We start from the raw sequence: 10,943 nt of genomic DNA on the forward strand, positions 1-10,943 counted from the left end.
GATAGACAGATAGATAGATAAATATATAGATATTGTTTTTATTAATGGCAAGAACATGTATGGCATTATTGATGTACGCTACATTTATTTTTTTTTACATTATTTTTATGAATGGTTTTGGCATTTATAAAAAGGTTTTTATTAATGATTTCATTTTCTCTTTCCTGTCAATGTTCGTGTTTTGTAGATTATTTTGGCAGTATTATACGTACAACAACCAATTGATATTGATATATCAATTTGAAACTGAAAACACACACACACACAGGTTTGTTTTTGTGAAAAGTGGGGACATCCCATAGGCGTAATGGTTTTTCTACTTGTTGTAGTGCTAAAAAGGTAATCTAGCTATTTATCATCTAATTAGACTAGTTAGAATGAGCTGAAAATTATAAACAAATCATTGTATGGCAATGTTTTCCAGCAATGTTTGGTAAATTCTACATTTAAATATTTACACACACACACACACACACACACACGCACACACACACACATACATATATAGTATATTAAATGTAAGCCGATAAGGTTCTAACGCGGTGTATATTCTGAAACAAAGAAATTGTCTGTTGAGACTTTTATTTTGACATAGACTCACGCTGTGGGGGAAGTACTCGTTAATGGTTTACTTCCCGTTCTAAACGCATGTGGGAAGTGCAGGCCGATAGTTGTTGATCTGTTTTCATAAAGTTGTGTTTTGGTTTATGAGCTATACGCTATTTGTGAACTTTACGAATATTTAATCATTTTTATTAACCGATGACAGCATGGTCCGAGCAAGAAGGTATGTAGTTTAGTTGTCTATGTAATTTATTGCTGGTTTCTTCTCGTTATCACAATGGTAGAACCTTGATCATGCAGAGCAGATATATATCAGTTTATGAAACAAATGTTTAAAAATCCATGGTTAACCCCACCAATTTATTGTATTTTGCATCGTCGTGTTTACTAACAAATTTGTATAAATAGACCCGAGATAGCTATGTAGGCAGACGTCTGCTCAACAAATATCAGTGCAAATATATATAATTAAGTTCTCTGTGATTTTACCATTGAATTGTAGTAATACGGCAAATGCTTTTTTTCTTTTTTTTGCATTTTCCCCCACTTCAAAGGATAGTAAAAAAGCCTAGAGCAAAGAAGCAACAAGAATACGACAGCGACGATGAAGCTTATAAAGACGAAGTCATTCCAGATAAGGTAATTGTTTTGGATAAAAATTGTTTTATATTATTATTTTCTGATTATAAATAACTTTGTGTTTTTCTCATCAGAAATCGTCAAAGTATGTGGAGGATAAGATAGATCAATTCCACAATGAAAAAATCTCAGTGAGTTATAGTTTCCCCATGTTCTTTAAGCATGAAGTGTCACAATACTTTCCTATTACTTAATATTCTGACTTTGGTCTATAGAAACTTTTGGCTCAAGGGATTCAAGAAGACAGCGATCAAGAGGATGAAGATAAAGTGGTAAGAAAATAAAACAACTGCAGAACAATTGTTTTGTTACTGGTAACATGAGACTTTTCACTGATGGTGATAGTTTGACCTTTTTCCGCTTTGCATGGTGATCTTGGTTTTTCTCTCTAGGAGGAGATCATGCCCCTGACACTTTCTGATTCGGATGATGATGAAGAGGAGGAGGAAGTGCTGGAAGAGGATAATGAAGAGGAGACCGACATGGAGAGTGACCTGGAAGGAAAACAAGATGATGGTAATGTGCTTTAAAGATTAGCCAAATATAACACTGTTTGTGTGTGTGTGTGTGTTTATGCAATACAATACTCATGATACTCAAGCATATAAAAGTATGTTTTTCCACTTTAAAAAATGCTCATAGATGTTTGAAGCATTGTCTCTGACACTTCAATTTCCATTCTTCCAGATCTCCCAAATGACATGGCTTGGGGAAACAAAAAGAAGATTTTCTATGATTCTGATTATATCACTAAAAGTAGGCCTTTCTTCATTTTACCTTCATATGTATGAGTTATTATAGTTGTATATTATTATGCGTATGTATAATATAAACATATTCTAGCATGTTTGATTTGTGTATTTTGAAGAGTGCAAATCTCTTGAAGACATGGAGGCAGAAGACAAAGAAGAGGAAGAGGAGGCCAAAAAAATTCAAAAGAGATTGGCAGCCAACCTAAGTGAGGAAGACTATGATCTAAACCTGCTCGAGGTACTACATTTATTTCTAAAGGTATCAGTACAGTTTGGGTGTTTGCATCATATTACCCAAAGTTATTGTACCCTTCCTGTGGTCTATTAGGAGTTTGCAGCAGAGGCTGAAGTGGAGAAGGAGGTTGAAAAAGAGGAAAGAATTGTAAAGGATTTGAAGACCATGTCACAGAAGGAAAAGCTCAAACTGCTTAAGAAAGAATCCCCAGAGTTGTTGGAACTTATTCAGGACTTCAAAGCAAAGGTAGAAGGTTGCAGCAATGACATTTATGCAGCTTTATGCATTGCAAGACAATAAGAGTATTCCCTCAATGCTGTTTTATTGATAATTTTGAGTATTTATTGCATACTCAGCTTACAGAATTGAGGGATGAAGTTCAGCCCCTTGTGGAGATGGTCAAAGATGGACAGATTCCTCCTGGAAAGGCTAGTTAAATCTACCTAATTATAGCTGTTAATATATGTTTTTTAGACTGTTATTTAATTTATATGTAATTATACTTTAAAATTGAGTCTAATGTACGTTGTTTTTGTTGTTAATTTGTTATTATTTTCAGTTTTTGCTTTGTATCCTTTTCATCCTCTAGGGTGCAAAATACCTCATTACCAAACAGCGGCTTTATCTTAAGTAAGCCTTACCTACAACATTTTATGTAGTCTAATTCTGTGATGGAAATATTTATATTACATAATATTTATAGTCATCGCACAAACATACCAATCCAAAGTTTGTGGTCAGTGACATTTTTTTTTTTTTTGAAAGAAAAACTTTTATTTAGCAAGGATGCATTAAATTGATCAAAAGTGACCGTAAATACTTTTACATTGTTACAAAAGATTTCTCTTTAAAATAAATGCTGTTCCTAAAAAGAGTATCATGGTTTCCACAAAAAATATTAAGCAGCACAACTGCTTTCATCATTGATAATTCTAAGAACTGTTTCTTGAGCACGTCAGCATATTAGAATGATTTCTGAAGGATCATGTGACACTGAAGACTGGAGTAATGATGCTGAAAATTCAGCTTTGCCATCACATAAATAAATTACATTTTAAAATGTATTAAAGTAGAAAAGAGTTATTTTAAATTGTATTTTACAATATTACTATTTTTACTGTATTTTGATCCAATAAATTATATAAGAGGCATCTTTTAACAACATTTAAAAATCTTAAAAAAACTTTTGAACAGTAGTGCATTTCTGTTTTTACATATGAACATTCCTTGACTTGAATGGAATAATTACACTATTGTCATTGTACCATTTTCACTATGAATATTCCCTTTTTTTTCCAGCTATTGCACAAACATTAGTTTTTATTTGGTTCTAAAAGCCAAACGAATTCCAGCACATAATCATCCTGTGATTGAGAGATTGCTGACCTACAGAAATGTAAGTACAAACAAGTTTACCCTTTTTCACAGGTATTCATAAAAAAAAAAAAAAAAACATAAGCTTGGAAAACTTCATCTCTATCACTTTCACAGCTGATAAATGAACTAGGAGCGGTAGATGCTAGACTGGCTTCTCAACTGCGTCAGCTTCTCTCTGGAGAACAGCAAGACCGAACTGTGAAGAGATCAGCGGGCAGCAAACATATCAAAGTAATTACTTTTCCATTTTAGTTTATGCAAGTTAGAACATTGGCTTTTTTCTGAGTCTGACATGTCTATATTTTAGGTTTCAGAAAAGGCTAGGTTGGAAGAAGCAGAGGAGTCAGAATCAGATGAGGAAGCAAATCTGCGCTTTTATAATGCCATGGCGGAGAGACAGAAACTTAAGAGGAAGAAGAGCGAGATGCAGAACGAGGACAGGTGAGTCCGTTTACAACATTCAGCACTTGCAGTTTGTCATAAATAATGCTTCAGAAACCTAATTGTCACTGACTTCATTTCCAGATTGGTGGAGGAGGAAAAGATGGACGGAGATGCTAAAAGAAGGATCACCTATCAGGTGAGGTGTTGTGGTTAAATGATGCATGCAACTCGCACCCAAACAATTTTCAAAAAACTTGAACTTGTGTCCTGAAAGTTATATTAGGGACAGTGTTATCATAACCAAATCATGTTTTGTGAAAAGATGTCCAAGAACAAAGGGCTCACACCCAAGAGGAAGAAGATTGATCGGAATCCCAGAGTCAAACACAGAGAGAAGTTCAGACGTGCCCAGATTCGTCGGAAGGGTCAGGTAAGTGTCATAGGATTCATTTCTGTAATTCACTTTTGTTTGTGACATTTAAGGTATCACTACTCAAAACGGACACTGACTGCAGATTATTTGTGTCAGGTTCGTGAGGTGCGGCGTGAGGAGACAAGATACAGTGGAGAATGGTCTGGTATTCGTGCTGGAGTCAAGAGGAGCATCAAACTCAAGTCATAAATCTACAGATGATACTCATGCAAACTTGAATGAGATATTAATATGGACTTTTCTGGTGTTTCTGCAATGTTTATACTCACTATCACAGATATTAACAGATGGATTTGACATGTTTTGTGCAACTGCTCAAACAGCAAATAAAATCAAGTTCTGATCACAGTAAAAGTTATTTTTTGTTTTATGTGCATTTCAAAACTGTTAGCATATTAAACATGTTTTAAACCTCAAAAGTATTAACACGTTTAATGTTTATTGGAGAAAGTTTATTTTTTATACATTACACATACATTATATAATATTATTTAATTTTTAATTTACATCGGCTGTTAAAGCGTGAGATTTCTTGCAGATGGACTTGAAGTTTAAAAAAATACTAAGCAAAGGGAACATTAGGATAATTACTGAAGCATATTTTGTGTTTTTAAACTGATTAATATCCAAAGAAAGCAGATGAAATAAGATCTTTTTGTACAGAGGAAATTAATATAAAGGAAATTATTAGATCTCTAATAAACATTCATTTTACAACAGAGAAGTTTCTGAACTTGCAGATGTTATTTGGAGCGACACAACCAGAAGTCAACTTTCCAGGATCAGTTTCTCTATTAAAATTTGAACCAGAATTATTACAATACAACAAAAACTGATCCCAGATCTGCCTTGAGCCTACAGTACATGCGACAAAATCACAGCATGGTTTTTTTTATACTTGAGACATAAATTGACTGTGTGCTGCAGTCAGATTACTGACAATCCTGTCCTCAATCTCTACCTCTTTTTGCACTTCCTCATCTGTGAGGACCAGCTCTTGTTGCGTGTCCTTGGTGACAACAACCACATAACCACGGCGTGTGTCAAGAACATTTGCAACCACTGCCTGGTGGTTGTATGTTTCTAAGGCACGCCGTGCTCGCTCCAGAAGGATGGAGGGGTCCGTTTCCAGCTTGAAAGAGATGACGAATGCCTTAGGTGCCCAGTCCTTCACCAGTGGGGACAGCATCTTGGGAACCATCTTCATACTTATCTAAATAACATTAAACAAGCAGAGGAATGACATGTTATATGTTGTTTGGAGTCTAGATTAACTAAATGTAGCATAGCAGATGGGTGTAAAAAAAAAAAAAAAAGAAATAAACCATGAACTTCTTAAATATAAAATATATATAAATGATATTTTAAATAAATCTAATATAATGAAAAATAATAGATCAAACAGCACAGTACTTTAGTTAGTAGAAAAAAACATTAATATAACATAATAAAAACTAAATATTTATTAAAATAATACATTTATCATATTAATTTTTCACATAAATTTGGTCTTTATCCATGAAAATATATAGCTACTTTTTTAAAATTTTAGAATGGGGGTCCCTTGCACGAGGATGATCATATTTGGGGGTCTGTGGCAATCTAAGAGATTGAAAACCCCTGGCCTAGAAGACTGAATTAATATTTGTATTTATTATACAACACCTGAAGTGGCCCATTAGAGGACTGGATTTTGTGTTCTGGCATTTCATATGCTGGGATGTAGAAATCAGAAACAGCAGCAGCCAAATAAAACATTGCCTTGGACCCTAGGAGGGAAAAACAGAAATGAATACAACTAGTAATCCCACTACAAACGTATTCAGCCTCAAGTAATCAAAAAATGGCTTTGTTCACCTATGGAGCTTAATGCTTGAGCTGCAGCCTTGAGTAGATGGAGGTACTCCGACAAGGTGTTGAATTCCACTGGCAGCAGTAATCCTGCCGCTTTCACCGCCTGATAGCGCTTTAAAACCTTTGCAATGTTTGGAAGCGCGTTCTGATCCACCAGGATCTGACCAGCGTCCTCCTTACCACTCTCTGATCGTATGCTATCCAGTAAACTGACCCCTGTGTACAGACGAGTGTATGGGTAGAGAGAACGATGCCTGTGCAGAAAGATCACTGCATAGCCTGAGTCCAGAAAATACTCGGCAGAGGAGGCCCCTCGCCGACCACTGCTGAAGTTGTCCAGGAACCGTACTGTTCGGGATTCCAGAGGAACTTTAGTTCCTCCCGAGGTGATCAGAACTACTCTGCGCCCGGCCGATCCGTGATGTTCGGCAAACTCTGCCATGAGTTTCTTGACCTCCTCCGCATGAGAGGGGACCGCAAACTCTTCAGACAGTCCTCCATCCACTGCCTTTGAGGCTGAGGGCTCAGAGTGGGCCATTGAAACCTAAAAGAATAAAGTTTTAGTTATTAAAGTGTTATCATTTTGCAAGCGTTTATGAATGACCATTTGGAATTAGAAATAAGCTCAAGAAGATCAGACAGATTTCAGACCCAAAGTAATATGACATTACATGCTACATAATTGTCCCTGAGCAATACACTGTTGGTCAACTAAAGTCAGATGAGTATTTGACGAAGTTCTTGCACTAATTTAAAGTTAAGTGTGAGAAAGATACATTCTCGCTGTCAGTGTAATCTTCTCTTATTATCACGTTGATAAACAAGGGTTTACCTGTTTGCTCACTCACAAATAAAACTCTAAAGAATATAATTCACCAGCGAATGACCCTGATAAACTTGGACTTGGTGTGTGACAGATCAACAGGAGCAGTTCCCGCAAACTTATTATGGTTGATGTGCGCAAACTGCGCATGCGCAGCTTCGGATGTTGTGATTGGCTCTTTCAGAGGGCTGCCGTGAAATTTCCAAAATAAAGGTTTTCAGGTGACTGTTGTTCTTTCTGCTTTTATGGGAAACATGGACCACAGTGGTATGAAAGACAAGTACACAAGAAAACAGAGATAAAATAAGGAGAGTAAATTACGTAATTTATTTAATATATTTAATTTACTGTGGTCAATAAACAGTAGCATAATCATCCATCCAACATATCAAATACATTTATAATGTAGAATTTGAAGGAGGAATGAGCTGCAAAATATTTGTAAAACAGGTAATTCACATTCAGGTTCACAGGGGGCAGCATTGTTTAAGCAATACAAAATAAGTAGCATTTTACAGCTTAAAAGTTGCAAATCATTTTGCAAACATTTAGGACTGGGGTCATGAAAACTTCGCATTGTAAATGTGATATTTACATATCCTACAAATGAATAAATACTCTTTATTTTAAGATTCGCAACTATTAAAATAACAATAATAATTAAAATAAGCAATAAATAAAATAAACGAGGAAGTTATTTGAAACCAGAAACACGTGGTGTACTGATCTATATAATGACTATTCTCTGAATATGACTATTTACTTCTCTATTATAGATCAGTGAGTGTACCACAAAAGTAAAACAAATGAGGAATATTTTTCTTCCTCCAGACAAACGGATCAAAGTGGGGAAACGTCTTTATTTAATGTATTATTATTATTATTTTATTACATAATTTTGGGGTGCTGTCCACATCTTTTATTAGGAACAATTATATTAGTAGGCCTACATATATCGTTACCCATGTGCCAAAAGCTTTATGAACGGCACCATTATTAGCAGTAATAACGTTTCTTATTAACAGAATAGGTATTTAATATTTTAAATACTGATTAATATTAAAATAGTTCAGAAAATTCCGGACGAAATCACAATCCACTGTGGTAACTCAACATCCACGAATTGTCTGATTTAAAACCAGACAAAAACTAATAACAGTATAAAACCAACTTCATTTGATCAATACATTTAAAAAAACATTAAAAAAAAAAACATGTTGGGAACTATCTACATCTTTTAAATGTATATTCGGATATACTGCTACTCTTTCGACAAAGGATTTACGATTGAATCGATTAGTACATTTAATTTTCGAAATTGTTTTTTATCATATGGTATGGTTGTGCTGAAGAAAAGCCATTTATAATAATTCTCGTGATAATATTCTTGTACACTAAAGGCACTACTTTCCGGCTGCAAAGCCTGTCGCAGCTTGGTACAGTGGGCCGTTCTCCGGCTAATGTCCAAAAGTAGTTCCGGATTTTTGATCCGCGCAGTCCCCGGATGTTAGCTATTCGGAGAGAAAGACGAAAAGAGCGAGCGAGCGAGCGAGCGAGAGAGAGAGGGGGAGAACCTAGGAGACGCCACGGACAAACCAGTAAAGGGATTGCGGGTCTCAAACCCACGATAAACACGGAGAGCTGTGGCTCGTTTCGAGGAGAGAGAGGGAGCTGTGATCGAAAAAGGAGGGAGGGGACGGCTAACTTTGACAGACCTGCACTGGCCTCCAGTAGCGGACACGAGCCCGGGTGAGTGCGGGTGAACGTTACGAGATCACGACATGGAGCTCGCGAAGTTGAAGTCAGGGCCCGCGAAAAATGGACGACTTTAAGTATTAGTTGTGTGGTGCTTAACTGTTAAGTTCTGAGCAGAGCGGAAGGAAGGACGTTCAGGCCTCAAGTGGTATGCTGCTGCTGTTGGCGCCGTCGTTCGGGGGCAGATGGGGACACTGCAAGCTCCACTGTCACAAGAGAACAAGTTTAACGTTAGTTAGCAAGCAGCTAGCCGCCAATACGGTGTTTGTCAAACAGGTAGCGAGAGTGAGCTGCTAATTAGCCGCCAGCTTTACTTTAGCTCGCCTGCTATTTGTTCGCGTATTTGACAGGCGTCTGACTTGCAACATTTGTGACTGAAACTCGGTCAGTAAGCCGAGCTGGAAGGGAGCTCTTCGACCGGGAACTGCCAAACGAGCAACTTTTGGTCCTGTCAGCTAACAGTAGTTGGAGGTGGAGGCCGTGTCTATTAATATTTTGAAAACAGACGTGCGGCAGCTGCGTGTCATTTTAAATACGAATCCTGGCCAACTTGTGGTGCCATTAAGATTCATATAACTTGGGTTTTTGTGCGAACAAGAGGTGTAAGATTGTTTATGGAGCGTTATTGAGATTTTTAGTGTGAATTTATGAAGTTTTGCACGAGTTATTTACCTCTCTGTCAGCATATGCTGGATGAAGTAGCACTTTGGGTGAATTCGACGACAGGTTATAATAATAGTCAGTTTCAGCAGTTCTGATCTTACATTGAGCGATATTTGTAAGATTTTATACACATCATATATAGACTGTCATATCTAGTCAGTGCAAGACTAGTCCCCCGTCTGTTTAGCTGCTGGAATGTGACCCGCTGTCTGTCAGTTATTTGGATTTCCCCCCTTAGCTGCTGCAAGAACAGACCTTTGCTGTCATGTTGTGCTCTGTTTAATTTGTTTTCTTGTTGTTTATATCGCGATGTCTAACGTTTATAATTTGACATTAAGGCAAGACACCACAGTTGAATATGGTAACAAGTAGACATCACTATACTTCCCCAGTTGATTAATCACAGTACAATATGGCAATTGTTTTGTATTCCAGTTTTTTAAATAGTATGTTTAAATATGAGGTGTGATGTAATTAATTATGCACTCATTTGCGTAATTGCATAAATTGAATTTTAGTTTCATTTTGTTGACGTATTAAGAGTATTTTTTGGTATCTCTATTTATCACTCCATAAAACAGAAAATACTGGCAACAGTAGTAAAATGTTATATACAGTCAGGTAAGTGGTATATAAATAAGCTACTCTAAATACAGAATATAGATAGGAATAAAGCTCTGTAAGTGCTACTGAAGTGAAGGATTATTGCTCAGTGCAGGAGAAAAAAAACTAATTCGTTCAGAGAAAACAGCCTTTAAAGATATGTATTGTAATTGAATTCTACAGATGCAAAAAGATAAAAAGGTCTTTTTTTTATGTGAATTTTGGGTGTTTTTTTTCACTAGTATGAAAAGAAGACATGTTATAGAAGCAAGATAGACTGATATCTCAAAATTGACCAGTGCATGAAAAAACAATGGTTTTGACTGTAGTGTCTTGTCTTATGTTGTCAATGACAGCTTGTCTGCATATTTTTGCATGCATGTTACATTTGTATTGGCCTGATGAGGATTGACCAACAGCATTTAATGAGTTCTAATGGGATTTTCTCCCCCTCCTCATTCACTAGAGATTAAAGTACAAATGGAGAGACTGTTGAATTATGAACTAGCATGCTTAAAATATTGAATGATGGACATATGTGAACTACCCGGGACATATTTTCCCCACCCATTCAGCATAGCAGTACAATAGTGTGAAAGATTCACATTAGCACCAGACTTGTTTGTCTTTGGGTTGTCAGCCCACAGAACGCAGAAAATGATTGAACCATCAGTTGCCTGTCAGAACACGCCTGGTGGTTCTTGTGCTGAAACTGCTGCCTTTTAGTATTTACAATTATTGCATTAAGAACATTGTTACATTTGTATAAAAAGTAATATGAGTCATGAAAATTATGCTGTACATTTTAAACTCTGTAATGTTCTGTACTTTTGTATTGATGTAAAATGGAATAGCAGACTA

At 36.3% G+C, this 10,943-nt stretch overlaps 3 protein-coding genes across 4 annotated transcripts in view; 2 read left to right on the plus strand and 1 right to left on the minus strand.

Moving 5' to 3' along the window:
- The first annotated feature begins 601 nt into the window (after positions 1-601).
- LOC107685732 (something about silencing protein 10-like) lies at positions 602-4,727 on the plus strand. Its single transcript, XM_016482433.1, has 16 exons — positions 602-787; positions 1,119-1,203; positions 1,278-1,334; positions 1,419-1,475; positions 1,596-1,719; positions 1,891-1,959; positions 2,072-2,193; positions 2,284-2,436; positions 2,547-2,618; positions 2,780-2,820; positions 3,490-3,586; positions 3,682-3,798; positions 3,875-4,008; positions 4,093-4,147; positions 4,274-4,381; positions 4,481-4,727. Exons 1-16 carry the CDS (start codon positions 771-773, stop codon positions 4,571-4,573), a joined length of 1,401 nt encoding a protein of 466 aa, XP_016337919.1. The 5' UTR covers positions 602-770; the 3' UTR covers positions 4,574-4,727.
- A 185-nt stretch (positions 4,728-4,912) lies between these two features.
- LOC107685733 (phosphopantothenate--cysteine ligase-like) lies at positions 4,913-7,191 on the minus strand. Of its 2 annotated transcripts, none has more exons than XM_016482434.1 (4): positions 7,071-7,191; positions 6,242-6,782; positions 6,050-6,153; positions 4,913-5,597 (listed from the first exon to the last, which is right to left on the minus strand). In XM_016482434.1, the coding sequence occupies exons 2-4, from the start codon at positions 6,774-6,776 to the stop codon at positions 5,277-5,279; spliced, it is 960 nt and encodes a 319-aa protein (XP_016337920.1). In that variant the 5' UTR covers positions 6,777-6,782; positions 7,071-7,191; the 3' UTR covers positions 4,913-5,276. The 2 variants fall into 2 exon arrangements, with proteins under 2 accessions (XP_016337920.1, XP_016337921.1); XM_016482435.1 differs by having other exon boundaries at positions 7,087-7,187.
- Positions 7,192-8,563: 1,372 nt separating this feature from the next.
- The window catches only part of LOC107685721 (forkhead box protein J3-like), a 146,773-nt gene continuing 144,393 nt past the window's right edge, over positions 8,564-10,943 (plus strand). Inside the window, exon 1 of the mRNA XM_016482418.1 lies at positions 8,564-8,810. The gene's annotated coding sequence lies outside the window, so the exon portion shown is untranslated. The remainder of the gene's footprint in view (positions 8,811-10,943) is intronic.

The sequence above is a fragment of the Sinocyclocheilus anshuiensis genome, unplaced genomic scaffold (assembly GCF_001515605.1).
Source record: "Sinocyclocheilus anshuiensis isolate Anshui unplaced genomic scaffold, SAMN03320099.WGS_v1.1 scaffold257, whole genome shotgun sequence".
NCBI classification, from domain to species: domain Eukaryota; kingdom Metazoa; phylum Chordata; class Actinopteri; order Cypriniformes; family Cyprinidae; genus Sinocyclocheilus; species Sinocyclocheilus anshuiensis.

Coding starts and splice junctions, on each gene's coding strand:
- LOC107685732 (XM_016482433.1), top strand. Junction 1,960..2,071: donor TTCTGATTATATCACTAAAA/GTAGGCCTTTCT, acceptor TGTATTTTGAAG/AGTGCAAATCTCTTGAAGAC. Junction 4,382..4,480: donor AGATTCGTCGGAAGGGTCAG/GTAAGTGTCATA, acceptor TATTTGTGTCAG/GTTCGTGAGGTGCGGCGTGA.
- LOC107685733 (XM_016482434.1), bottom strand. CDS start 6,776: ATGGCCCACTCTGAGCCCTCAGCCTCAAAGGCAGTGGATGGAGGACTG. Junction 6,154..6,241: donor TCAAGCATTAAGCTCCATAG/GTGAACAAAGCC, acceptor TTTCCCTCCTAG/GGTCCAAGGCAATGTTTTAT. Junction 5,598..6,049: donor CCTCTAATGGGCCACTTCAG/GTGTTGTATAAT, acceptor AATGTTATTTAG/ATAAGTATGAAGATGGTTCC.